Source organism: Nerophis ophidion, linkage group LG19 (assembly GCF_033978795.1).
Source record: "Nerophis ophidion isolate RoL-2023_Sa linkage group LG19, RoL_Noph_v1.0, whole genome shotgun sequence".
NCBI lineage: Eukaryota > Metazoa > Chordata > Actinopteri > Syngnathiformes > Syngnathidae > Nerophis > Nerophis ophidion.
In genome coordinates this window covers 37,700,255-37,713,492 of record NC_084629.1, presented here as the reverse complement: position 1 = coordinate 37,713,492, position 13,238 = coordinate 37,700,255, and the positions used below count along the sequence as shown (strand labels likewise).

Genomic DNA, 13,238 nt, shown 5'->3' with positions numbered 1-13,238 from the left:
CTTTTAATAAAGCCGACAATTGACTTTGGAGTATTTCATAGGGAGGAAATTTTTTGACTGGATTTTGATGCGCAGACAGCATGTTAGGACAGATCCACGCTGGAAATCACTGAAAGCGGCCCGTTCTTTCACAAATGTTTATAGCAACATGCCTAAGTGCTTGATTTGATACACCAAAATGGCTTTTGTTGGCCAGAACGGGGGAACTCCTTGGCACCAGATAAACAAAAACGGTCCAAAGGAAGATCAGCGGAGCTTAGCTTTAAAACCGCCATTTCAGTTCAATGAGTTCCTCTCATTCCTTCAAAACGAGGGATGCCGAGCCCTGCGGGTCCCTGACCAGGAACCTGGCATTCTGGGAAGGCCGAAGAGAAATATAAAAAGTCAGTTTCTTACAAGTAGCATTATCAGTAATGATACCAAGTACAGGCACGTATAAAGTCGATACTACCATGATTACGTTGACATTTTTTTTTTGCATCACAATTTTTTCAATCTGTGTTATGAAATACATACCTGGACACATGAGGACTTTGAATATGATCCTGTAGCGACTTGGTATCGGATCGATACCTAAATGTGTGGTATCATCCAAAACTTATGTGTGGTATCAAAGAAGAGAAGGATAAGTGATTATTACATTCGAACAGAAGTGTAGATAGAGCATGTTAAAACAGAGCGACACCTACCCTTTACATCAGTATTTCTTAACTATATTAATATTGTTTTATTAGGGATTATATTATACTGTATGATCCTGTAACTACTTGGTATCAGGTCGATACCTAAATGTGTGGTAACATCCAAAACTAATGTCAAGTATCAAAGAGAAGAATAAGTGATTATTACATTTGAACAGAAGTGTAGATAGAGCATGTCGAAACAGAGCGACACCTACCCTTTACATCAGTATTTCTTAACTATATTAATATTGGTTTATTAGGGATTATATTATATTGTATGATCCTGTAACTACTTGGTATCAGGTCGATACCTAAATGTGTGGTATCATCCAAACTAATGTCAAGTATCAAAGAGAAGAATAAGTGATTATTACATTTGAACGGAAGTGTAGATAGAGCATGTCAAAACAGAGCGACACCTACCCTTTACATCAGTATTTCTTAACTATATTAATATTGGTTTATTAGGGATTATATTATACTGTATGATCCTGTAACTACTTGGTATCAGGTTGATACCTAAATGTGTGGTATCATCCAAAGCTAATGTCAAGTATCAAAGAGAAGAATAAGTGATTATTACATTTGAGCAGAAATGTAGATAAAACATGTTAAAACAGAAAATAAGCAGATAAATGAACAAGCGGATTAATAATATTTTTTTTTTTACAGTTTGTCCCTCATAATGTGTACAAAATAATAGGTGTATAAATGACACAATATGTTACTGCAGACTAATTAGGAGTCTTTGTTAGTTTACTTACTACTAAAACTATTTTATTTAAGGACTACAATAATAAACACATGTTTAAATGTACACTAAAATGTTTTGCTCGATTAAAGACGATAATGAACATTTATTGTGGTCCCTTTTTTTTTTAGGAAAGTATTGAAAGTTATCAAAATAAATATCGGAACTGGACCGGACGTGGCGTGAAGGTAAAGACTTGTTTCATCCGTTACTATGAAAAAGTGCAAACAAAAGACGCGGACAGGGCAGAGAAGAAACTTGGCTAAGAAAGCCAAAACCAGCACAAAGGCTGAACTATGGACATAAAAACGAAAAGACGCGGACAGGGCAGAGAAGAAACTTGCCTAAGAATGCCAAAACCAGCACAAAGGCTGAACTATGGACATAAAAACGAAAGACAATAACTGTGGCATCGATCAACAAAAACTTACTTGTGGTGACGTGAGCAGGGCAGCATGAACTATGGCATGAAACAGAGTGGTCATAAACAGGGCGATGACGCCAGAACGACCGACTGAAAAACCAGGCTTAAATAATGATGACATGATTGAAACAGGTGCGTGACTCCAACACATGAGACAGGTGGAACTGAGGGGTTGCCATGGTGACAAAACAAGGGGGTGAAAAAACAGGAACTAATGGAGTCTTGAAGTAATAGAACATAACTAAATAAAACATGATCACATGACATATATATATATATATGTGTGTGTGTGTGTGTGTGTGTGTGTGTGTGTGTGTGTGTGTGTGTGTGTGTGTGTGTGTGTGTGTGTGTGTGTGTGTGTGTGTGTGCCCTAACCCTCTTGTGACTTTGGACTTTTTTGGGGGGGGCAGGGGGGTTGTTGTCTGGAATCCGTCCCTTGGGGGGGGAGACAGGTCTTTCCTTGTCTGCCCCCCCCCCCCCCATGGTTAGAGTGAAGCCAGCTGCTACATGCACTACATTATTCTGCTATGGCAAAAAAAAACAATCCCACAACCCCCTGGCATCGCAGTGACTTGCAGTTTGGTAAAAGATTTTAAATGACCTTCCTGTTTGACATTGTGACAAACAAGTTGATGTTGTAAGCAAATATTGGAATATTTTCTTCAGGACATGTTGTTCATAAACCAAATAAAAATGTTTACTTTGGAGAGCGATGGATTCAAATATGTTGTGGCTTCAATGTTTAAACAACTCATGAATACTCAAGTAAGGTGACTTATAATAACAATTATAATAATAATAACAACAAAAATAATGACAACAACAATAATATAATAAACACCAACAATAACAGCAATGTTAATAACAAAATAATATTACTAATAACAACAACAATTATTATAATAATAACAATGAAAATAATAACAACAGTCAGTTGTCATGAAATATAATAATAACAACAGCAACAATTATAAAAATAATAACAAAAATAATGACAACAACAGCCAGGTGTCATGAAATGTAGTAATAACAACAACAATTATAATAATAACAACAATAATAATAAAAACAGTCAGTTGTCAATAATAACAACAACAATTGTAATAAGAACAACAATAATATTGTAATAACAACAATAAAAATAACAGCAACAATAATAATAACAACAATAATTATAATAACAACAACAATATAATAACAACAACAGTCCGTTGTCATGAAATGTAATAATAACAATAATTATAATAATAACAACAATAATTATAATGATAACAAAAAAAATTATAATAAAAATAACAGTTATAATAAAACAACAACAATTAAAATAATAACAACAATAATGATAACAACAACAATTATAATAATAACAACAAATGATAACAATAATAACAACAACAACAGTCAGTTTACATGAAATATAATAATAACAGCAATAATTATAATAATAACAACAATTGTAATAATAACAACAATAATAATAATAACAACAATATTAATAACAACAATAATAATAGTAACAACAGTCAGTTGTCATGAAATATAATAACAACAACAATTATAATAATAAAAAATATAATAAAACAACAACAAATATAATAACAACAATAATAATTATAACAACAATAATAATAATAACAACAACAGTCAGTTGTCATAAAATATAATAATAACAAAACCAATTGTAATAATAACAACATTTATAATAATAACACAAATTGTAATAAAACAACAATTGTAATAATAATAACAACAACAATACTAATAACAACAACACTCTGTTGTCATGAAATATAATAATAACATCAATAATTATAATAAGAACAACAATTATAATAAGAACAAAATTACAATAAAACAACAACAATTATAATGACAACATTAACAATAGTAATAAAAACAATAACAATGATAACAACAACAACAACAGTCAGTTTTAATGAAATATAATAAAAACATCAATAATTATAATAATAACAACAACAAAACATTTAAATATAACAACAATAATAATAATAACAACAACAGTCATTTGTCATGAAATATGATAATGACAACAATAATTATAATATAACAACAACAATAAGTATAATAATAACAGCAATTTTAATAAAACAGCAACAATTATAAAAATAACACCAATAATAATAACAACAACAATCAGTTGACATGAAATATAATAATAACAACAAAAGTTATAATAACAAAAATTGTAATTAAACAACAACAATTATAATATTGACAACAATAATAATAACAACAATTACACTAATAACAACATTAAGAATAATAACAACAACAATTACAATAATAACAACATTAATAATAAAAACAACAACAATTACACTAATAACAACATTAAGAATAATAACAACAACAATTACAATAATAACAACATTAATAATAAAAACAACAACAATTACAATAATAACAACATTAATAATAATAACAACAACAACAGTCAGTTGACATGAAATATAATAACAACTATAATTATAATATTAAACAACAATTATAATAATAACACAAATTATCATTAAAAAACAATTATAAAAGTTAAAACAAAAATATTAATAACAACAACAATACTAATAAAAATCACAACAATCAGTGTTAATGAAATATAATAATAACAACAATAATTATAACAATAACAACAATTATAATAATAACAATTATGTTAATAACAACAATAATAAAGCAACAACAATTGTAATAAAAACAATAATATTAATAACAACAACAGTCAGTTATTTTGAAATATAATAATAAATAACAACAACAATTATAATAATAACAACACTAATAACAACAACAGTCAGTTGTTTAATAAATAACTAATAATAATTAATAATAAACAATAATAACAACAACAACAACAATAATAGTTATTAGTGCAAAAGGCAAGAGGCGTGTTTACCGAGTGTAGCAGCGGCTGCAAGTGCAGGTCCTGGTCCTGCAAGTCCTGGTCCTGCACATCCTGGTCCTGCACATCCTGGTCCTGCACATCCTGGTCCTGCTGGGTGTCCATGGGTCCAAGGTCCAGGGTCCAGGTGGTGTGGTGCTGGGCGGAGATGAGTGAGTGTGTACACTGACTGATGTGATGTGTGAGAGGCAGCAGCAGCAAGTGAGGGAGAGTCCATGTTGGTCACATGATCACTACTGGACATGTTGGTCACATGATCACTACTGGACTTGTCCGTGTTGGTCACATGATCACTACTGGACTTGGTGACCAGACATACCAGCTGGGACTATCTACTGCAGAGGAAAAAACAAAACATAACCAAATTGTAAGTGAAAAGCTCGACAGTTACATTAAATGTAACTAAGCTACAAGTTACTCTCCATTAAATGTAACAAAGCTCCAAATTACTCTTTATTAAATGTAACTAAGCTACAAGTTACTCTCTATTGAATGTAACTAAGCTACAAGTTACTCTCCATTAAATGTAACAAAGCTCCAAATTACTCTTTATTAAATGTAACTAAGCTACAAGTTACTCTCCATTAAATGTAACTAAGCTACAAGTTACTCTCCATTAAATATAACTATGCTACAAGTTACTCTCCATTAAATGCAACTAAGTTACAAATTACTCCCTAATGAATGTAACTAAGCTACAAGTTACTCTCCATTAAATGTAACAAAGCTCCAAATTGCTCTTTATTAAATGTAACTAAGCTACAAGTTACTCTCCATTAAATACAACTAAGCTACAAGTTACTCTCTATTGAATGTAACTAATCTACAAATTACTTTCTATTAAATGTAACTGAGCTACAAGTTACTCTTCATTAAATGTAACAAAGCTCCACATTACTCTCCATTAAATGTAACAAAGCTCCAAATTACTCTTTATTAAATGTAACTAAGCTACAAGTTAGTCTACATTAAATGTAACTAAGCTACAAGTTACTCTCCATTAAATGTAACAAAGCTCCAAATTACTCTTTATTAAATGTAACAAAGCTACAAGTTACTCTACATTAAATGTAAAGAAGCTCCAAATTACTCTTTATTAAATGTAACTAAGCTACAAGTTACTCTACATTAAATGTAAAGAAGCTCCAAATTACTCTTTATTAAATGTAACTAAGCTACAAGTTACTCTCCATTAAATGCAACTAAGCTACAAATGACTCTCTATTGAATGTAACTAAGCTAAAAGTTACTCTCCATTAAATATAACTAAGCTACAAATTACTCTCTATTGAATGTAACTAAGCTACAAGGTACTCTCCATTAAATGTAACTAAGCTCCAAATTACTCTTTATTAAATGTAACTAAGCTACAAGTTACTCTCCATTAAATGTAACTCAGCTACAAGTTACTCTTCATTAAATGTAACAAAGCTACAAGTTACTCTACATTAAATGTAACTAAGCTACAAGTTACTCTCCATTAAATGTAACTAAACTACAAGTTACTCTCCATTAAATGTAACTAAGCTACAAGTTATTCTCCATTAAATGTAACTAAGCTACATGTTACTCTCCATTAAATGCAACTAAGCTACAAATTACTCTCTATTGAATGTAACTAAGCTACAAGGTACTCTCCATTAAATGTAACTAAGCTCCAAATTACTCTTTATTAAATGTAACTAAGCTACAAGTTACTTTCCATTAAAAGTAACTCAGCTACAAGTTACTCTTCATTAAATGTAACTAAGGTACAAGTTACTGTCCATTAAATGTAACTAAGCTACAAATTACTCTCTATTGAATGTAACTAAGCTACAAGTTACTCTTCATTAAATGTAACGAAACTCCAAATTACTCTTTATTAAATGTAACTAAGCTACAAGTTACTCTTCATTAAATGTAACAAAGCTCCCCATTACTCTCCATTAAATGCAACACAGCTACAAGTTACTCTCTATTAAATGTAACTAAGCTACAAGTTACTCTCCATTAAATGTAACTAATTTACAAGTTACTCTCCATTAAATGTAACTAATCTACAAATTACTCTCCATTAAATGTAGCTAAGCCACAGGTTACTCTCCATCAAATGTAACTAAGCTACAAGTTACTCTCCATTAAATGTAACTCAGCTACAAGTTACTCTCCATTAAATGTAACTAAGCTACAAGTTACTCTCCATTAAATGTAACTAAGCTATAAGTTACTCTCCAATAAATGCAACTAAGTTACAAATTACTCTCTATTGAATGTAACTAAGATACAAGTTACTCTCCATTAAATGTAACAAAACTCCAAATTACTCTTTATTAAATGTAACTAAGCTACAAGTTACTCTTCATTAAATGTAACAAAGCTCCACATTACTCTCCATTAAATGCAACACAGCTACAAGTTACTCTTTATTAAATGTAACTAAGCTACAAGTTACTCTCCATTAAATGTAACTAAGCTCCAAATTACTCTTTATTAAATGTAACTAAGCTACAAGTTACTCTCCATTAAATGCAACTAAACTACAAGTTACTCTCCATTAAATGTAACTAAGCTACAAGTTACTCTCCATTAAATGCAACTAAGCTACAAATTACTCTCTATTGAATGTAACTAAGCTAAAAGTTACTCTCCATTAAATGCAACACAGCTACAAGTTACTCTCTATTAAATGTAACTAAGCTACAAGTTACTCTCCATTAAATGTAAATAATTTACAAGTTACTCTCCATTAAATGTAACTAATTTACAAGTTACTCTCCATTAAATGTAACTAATTTACAAATTACTCTCCATTAAATGTAGCTAAGCCACAAGTTACTCTCCATTAAAAGTAGCTAAGCCACAAGTTACTCTGCATCAAATGTAACTAAGCTACAAGTTACTCTCCATTAAATGTAACTCAGCTACAAGTTACTCTCCATTAAATGTAACTAAGCTACAAGTTACTCTCCATGAAATGTAACTAAGCTATAAGTTACTCTCCATTAAATATAACTAATCTACAAGTTACTCTCCAATAAATGCAACTAAGCTACAAATTACTCTCTATTGAATGTAACTAAGCTAAAAGTTACTCTCCATTAAATGCAACACAGCTACAAGTTACTCTCTATTAAATGTAACTAAGCTACAAGTTACTCTCCATTAAATATAACTAAGCTACAAGTTACTCTCCATTAAATGTAACCAAGCTACAAGTTACTTTCCATTAAATGCAACTAAGCTACAAATTACTCTCTATCGAATGTAACTAAGCTACAAGTTACCCTCCATTAAATGTAACTTAGCTACAAGTTACTCTCCATTAAAAAATCTTAAATAAAAGTCAACAGTCTGTCAGTCAGCGTCCATGTTTCATGCAGGAGGAGAACATTCCAGACTGGCTTCCAACCAACATATTTGTGACAAACATGTCTAATATTTATTCAGGTTATATTCAGATAAATGTTGTCGTCTATTCGGACTTCAGCGTGTCCTTCATCTGACCCCGGACTGACCTTTGTGAGGATGGAGGCAGCTTCTGAGATGAAAACATGTGCAGCTGCTGCCCTCTGCTGGTGATGTCTGGCACTGCACCCTTTCTAACAAGCGTGAGCAACACACCCTACTATTGCATCTGTAATACTCTACTGTACACTGTCTACTGTACACTGTCTACTGTACATGCATTTTTAATGTGCATTCATTTACAACAACAACATACTGACAATAACAAAACAAGCAGAGTAAACAAACAAACATGCATTTAATATTTAATTACAAGAAATCAAAACATAAGAAGAAATATCACATAATAAATAAATCAAACCAGGGAAAAAGAACAAGAAAAATAATGAGAGAAGATAGAGCAAAGGTCAAAATAAACAAAACAACAACAAAGCCAACATGTGTAAACTTAAAATGATTTTTATTTAGTTATCAATGTATTCTTCTAGAAGTATCTTAAAGGCCAACTGAAATGAGATGTTCTTATTTAAACGGGGATAGCAGCTCCATTCTATGTGTCATACTTGATCATTTTGTGAAATTGCCATATTTTTGCTGAAAAGATTTAGTAGAGAACATCCACGATAAAGTTTGCAACTTTTAGTCGCTAATAAAAAAGCCTTGCCTGTACTGGAAGTAGCAGACGATGTGCGCGTGATGTCACATCTGAACATTGTTTATAATGTGAGCCGCCAGCAGCAAGAGCTATTCGGACCGAGAGAGCGACGAGTTCCCCATTAATTTGAGCGAGGATGAAAGATTTCTGGATGAGGAAAGTTAGAGTGAAGCACAAAAAATGAAAACGAAAAGAAAAAGCGACGGCTCCGGGTGGCGGCAGTGTGAGCGTTTCAGAAGTAGCAGACGATGTGCGCGTGACGTCACGGGTTGTGGAGCTCCTCACATCTGAACATTGTTTACAATCATGGCCACCAGCAGCCACAGTGATTCGGACCGAGAGAGCGGCGATTTCCCCATTAATTTGAGCGAGGATGAACGATTTCTGGATGAGGAAAGTTAGAGTGAAGCACAAAAAATGAAAAAGAAAAGAAAAAGCGACGGCTCCGGGTGGCGGCAGTGTGAGCGTTTCAGAAGTAGCAGACGATGTGCGCGTGACGTCACGGGTTGTGGAGCTCCTCACATCCGAACATTGTTTATAGTCATGGCCACCAGCAGCGAGGGAGATTCAGACCGAGAGAGCGACGATTTCCCTATTAATTTGAGCGAGGATGAAAGATTCGTGGATGGGTAAAGTTAGAGTGAAGCACAAAAAAAGAAAAAGAAAAAGCGACGGCTCCAGGTGGCGGCAGTGTGAGCGTTTCAGAAGTAGCAGATGATGTGCGCGTGACGTCACGGGTTGTGGAGCTCCTCACATCTGAACATTGTTTATAATCATGGCCACCAGCAGCCACAGCGATTCGGACCGAGAAAGCGACAATTTCCCTATTAATTTGAGCGAGGATGAAAGATTTGTGGATGAGGAAAGTTAGAGTGAAGCACAAAAACAAAAAAAAGAAAAGAAAAAGCGACGGCTCCGGGTGGCGGCAGTGTGAGCGTTTCAGAAGTAGCAGACGATGTGCGCGTGACGTCACGGGTTGTGGAGCTCCTCACATCTGAACATTGTCTACAATCATGGCCACCAGCAGCGAGGGCGATTCGGACCGAGAGAGCGATGATTTCCCCATTAATTTGAGCGAGGATGAAATATTTGTGGATGAGGAAAGTTAGAGTGAAGCACAAAAACAAAAAAAAAGAAAAAGCGACGGCTCTGGGTGGCGGCAGTGTGAGCGTTTCAGAAGTAGCAGACGATGTGCGCGTGACGTCACGGGTTGTGGAGCTCCTCACATCTCAACAGTGTTTATAATCATGGCCACTAGCAGCGAAGGCGATTCGGACCGAGAGAGCGACGATTTCCCCATTAATTTGAGCAAGGATGAAAGATTTGTGGATGAGGAAAGTTAGAGTGAAGCACAAAAACAAAAAAAAGAAAAGAAAAAGCGACGGCTCCGGGTAGCGGCAGTGTGAGCGTTTCAGTAGTAGCAGACGATGTGCGCGTGATGTCACGGGTTGTGGAGCTCCTCACATCTGAACATTGTTTACAATCATGGCCACCAGCAGCGAGGGCGATTCAGACCGAGAGAGCAACGATTTCCCCATTAATTTGAGCGAGGATGAAAGATTTGTGGATGAGGAAATTTAGAGTGAAGCACAAAAACAAAAAAAAAGAAAAGAAAAAGTGACGGCTCCGGGCGGCGGCAGTGTGAGCGTTTCAGTAGTAGCAGACGATGTGCGCGTGACGTCACGGGTTGTGGAGCTCCTCACAGCTGAACATTGTTTACAATCATGGCCACCAGCAGCGAGGGCGATTCAGACCGAGAGAGCGACGATTTCCCCATTAATTTGAGCGAGGATGAAAGATTTGTGGATGAGGAAAGTTAGAGTGAAGCACAAAAACAAAAAAAAAGAAAAGAAAAAGTGACGGCTCCGGGCGGCGGCAGTGTGAGCGTTTCAATAGTAGCAGACGATGTGCGCGTGACGTCACGGGTTGTGGAGCTCCTCACAGCTGAACATTGTTTACAATCATGGCCACCAGCAGCGAGGGCGATTCAGATCGAGAGAGCGACGATTTCCCTATTAATTTGAGCGAGGATGAAAGATTTCTGGATGAGGAAAGTTAGAGTGAAGCACACAAAAAAAAGAAAAAGAAAAAGCGACGGCTCCAGGCGGTAGCAGTGTGAGCGTTTCAGATGTAATTAGACACATTTACTAGGGTAATTCTGAAAGATCCCCTATCTGCTTATTGTTTTAATAGTGTTTTAGTGAGATTGTAAAGACATACCTCAAGGTCGGATGGCTGCGGTGAACGCCAGTGTCTCAGTGAGAAGCCGAGGAGCCAAGCTCACAGCTGCCTTCTAAACAGCTGCAGCAGGAGGACGAATAATCCAATGATGTCTCCGGTAAGATATATAAAACATGCTGGTTGACGTAAAGAAACATGCTCGCTTGACCGCAGCTTCACAACAAACAAGGAAACACCGGCTGTGTTTCGGTTGCTAAAGGGAGCAGCAATCCAGCGCTTTCCACCAACAGCATTCTTCTTTGACGTCTCCATTATTAATTGAACAAACTGCAAAAGATTCAGCAACAAAGACGCCCAAATTACTGTGTAATTATGCGATGAAAAGAGACGACTTTTAGCCGCTAGTAGTGCTGATCTAATATGTCCCCTTCCAACTCGAAAGCCAACACAGGCCAATACGGCCTTTTTAGTTTACTAAATTACAATTTAAAATTTCCCGCGGAGTTTCTTGTTGAAAACGTCGCGTGTTTGTGTTGTCTGGATCAGCGCTACTAGCGGCTAAAAGTCCTCTCTTTTCATCGCATAATCACACAGTAATTTGGACATCTGTGTTGCTGAATCTTTTGCAATTTGTTCAATTAATAATGGAGACGTCAAAGAAGAATGCTGTTGTTGGAAAGCGGTGGATGGCAGCTGCCTTTAGCACCGAAACACAGCCGGTGTTTCTTTGTTTGTTGTGAAACGGAGCGGTCAAGTGAACAAGTTTCTCTACGTCAACCAACATGTTTTTGGGTGGGAAAATTGTGATATATATATATCTTACCGGAGACATCATTGGATTATTCGTCTTCCTGCAGTAGCTGTTTAAAAGACAGCTGTGACCTTGGCTCCTCGGCTTCTCTCTTCAAACACTGCGTGCTCACCGCAGCCATCCGACCTCCAAGTATGCCTCTACAATCTCAATAAAACACTATTTGTCACAGTTATTTGGTGCCGAAACCCCAAGATGCAGAGAAGGAGGCAGGCATTTGGTAAGTAAACATGATTTAATTAGATACTAAAGTCAAAAACAAAACCAAAAGGGTACAAACAAAAAGCACGGATACAACAAACTAAGGGCTATGAACAAACAAATCGGAAGCAGGGGACAAAAAACAGTAAGCTACAAACATCTACCAAATATAGCTTACCGCTACGCTGCAATCACACGACCGGTAGGAATGACAAGTAAAAAATGACATTGACACGACACTACAACGATCCAGCAACTGACACAAGACAAAGGAGGTACAAATAGGAGCCGGCTGATTGGCAACAGGTGTGGCCAGATGCCAATCAGCCGCAGCTGAAGGGGAACACAGCACTCAGGGAACAAGACAGGAAGCTGACAATAAGAGCACTAGACAGGAACTAAGGACAGGAAATACTAAACACACTGAGGAGGAACACAGCACTCAGGGAACAAGACGGGAAGCTGACAAAATAAGAGCAGTAGACAGGAACTAAGGACAGGAAATACTAAACACACTGAGGAGGAACACAGCACGCAGGGAACAAGACAGGAAGCTGACAAAATAAGAGCACTAGACAGGAACTAAGGACAGGAAATACTAAACACACTGAGGAGGAACACAGCACTCAGGGAACAAGACAGGAAGCTGACAAAATAAGAGCACTAGACAGGAACTAAGGACAGGAAATACTAAACACACTGAGGAGGAACACAGCACTCAGGGAACAAGACAGGAAGCTGACAAAATAAGAGCACTAGACAGGAACTAAGGACAGGAAATACTAAACACACTGAGGAGGAACACAGCACTCAGGGAACAAGACGGGAAGCTGACAAAATAAGAGCACTAGACAGGAACTAAGGACAGGAAATACTAAACACACTGAGGAGGAACACAGCACTCAGGGAACAAAACAGGAAGCTGACAAAATAAGAGCAGTTGACAGGAACTAAAAGACAGGAAATACTAAACACAGGAAACAGACAAATGCAGAGGAAAAAACTAAAACATAGACAAACTGTCAGAGAAAAGCCTGACACTATTAAAACAATAAGCAAATAAGGGATCTTCCAGAATTATCCTAGTAAATGTGTCTAATTACATCTGAAAACGCTCTCATTGCCGCCGCCTGAAGCCGTCACTTTTTATTTATTTATTTAT

The 13,238-nt window shown here is 35.7% G+C and overlaps 1 protein-coding gene across 1 annotated transcript in view; it reads right to left on the bottom strand.

Annotated features, from left to right (window-relative positions):
• LOC133537714 (sodium-driven chloride bicarbonate exchanger-like) overlaps positions 1–13,238 on the bottom strand; it is a 131,504-nt gene that overhangs the window by 102,279 nt on the left and 15,987 nt on the right. Inside the window, exon 7 of the mRNA XM_061878805.1 lies at positions 4,776–4,984. Coding sequence (XP_061734789.1) covers positions 4,776–4,984 — 209 coding nt within the window. The remainder of the gene's footprint in view (positions 1–4,775; positions 4,985–13,238) is intronic.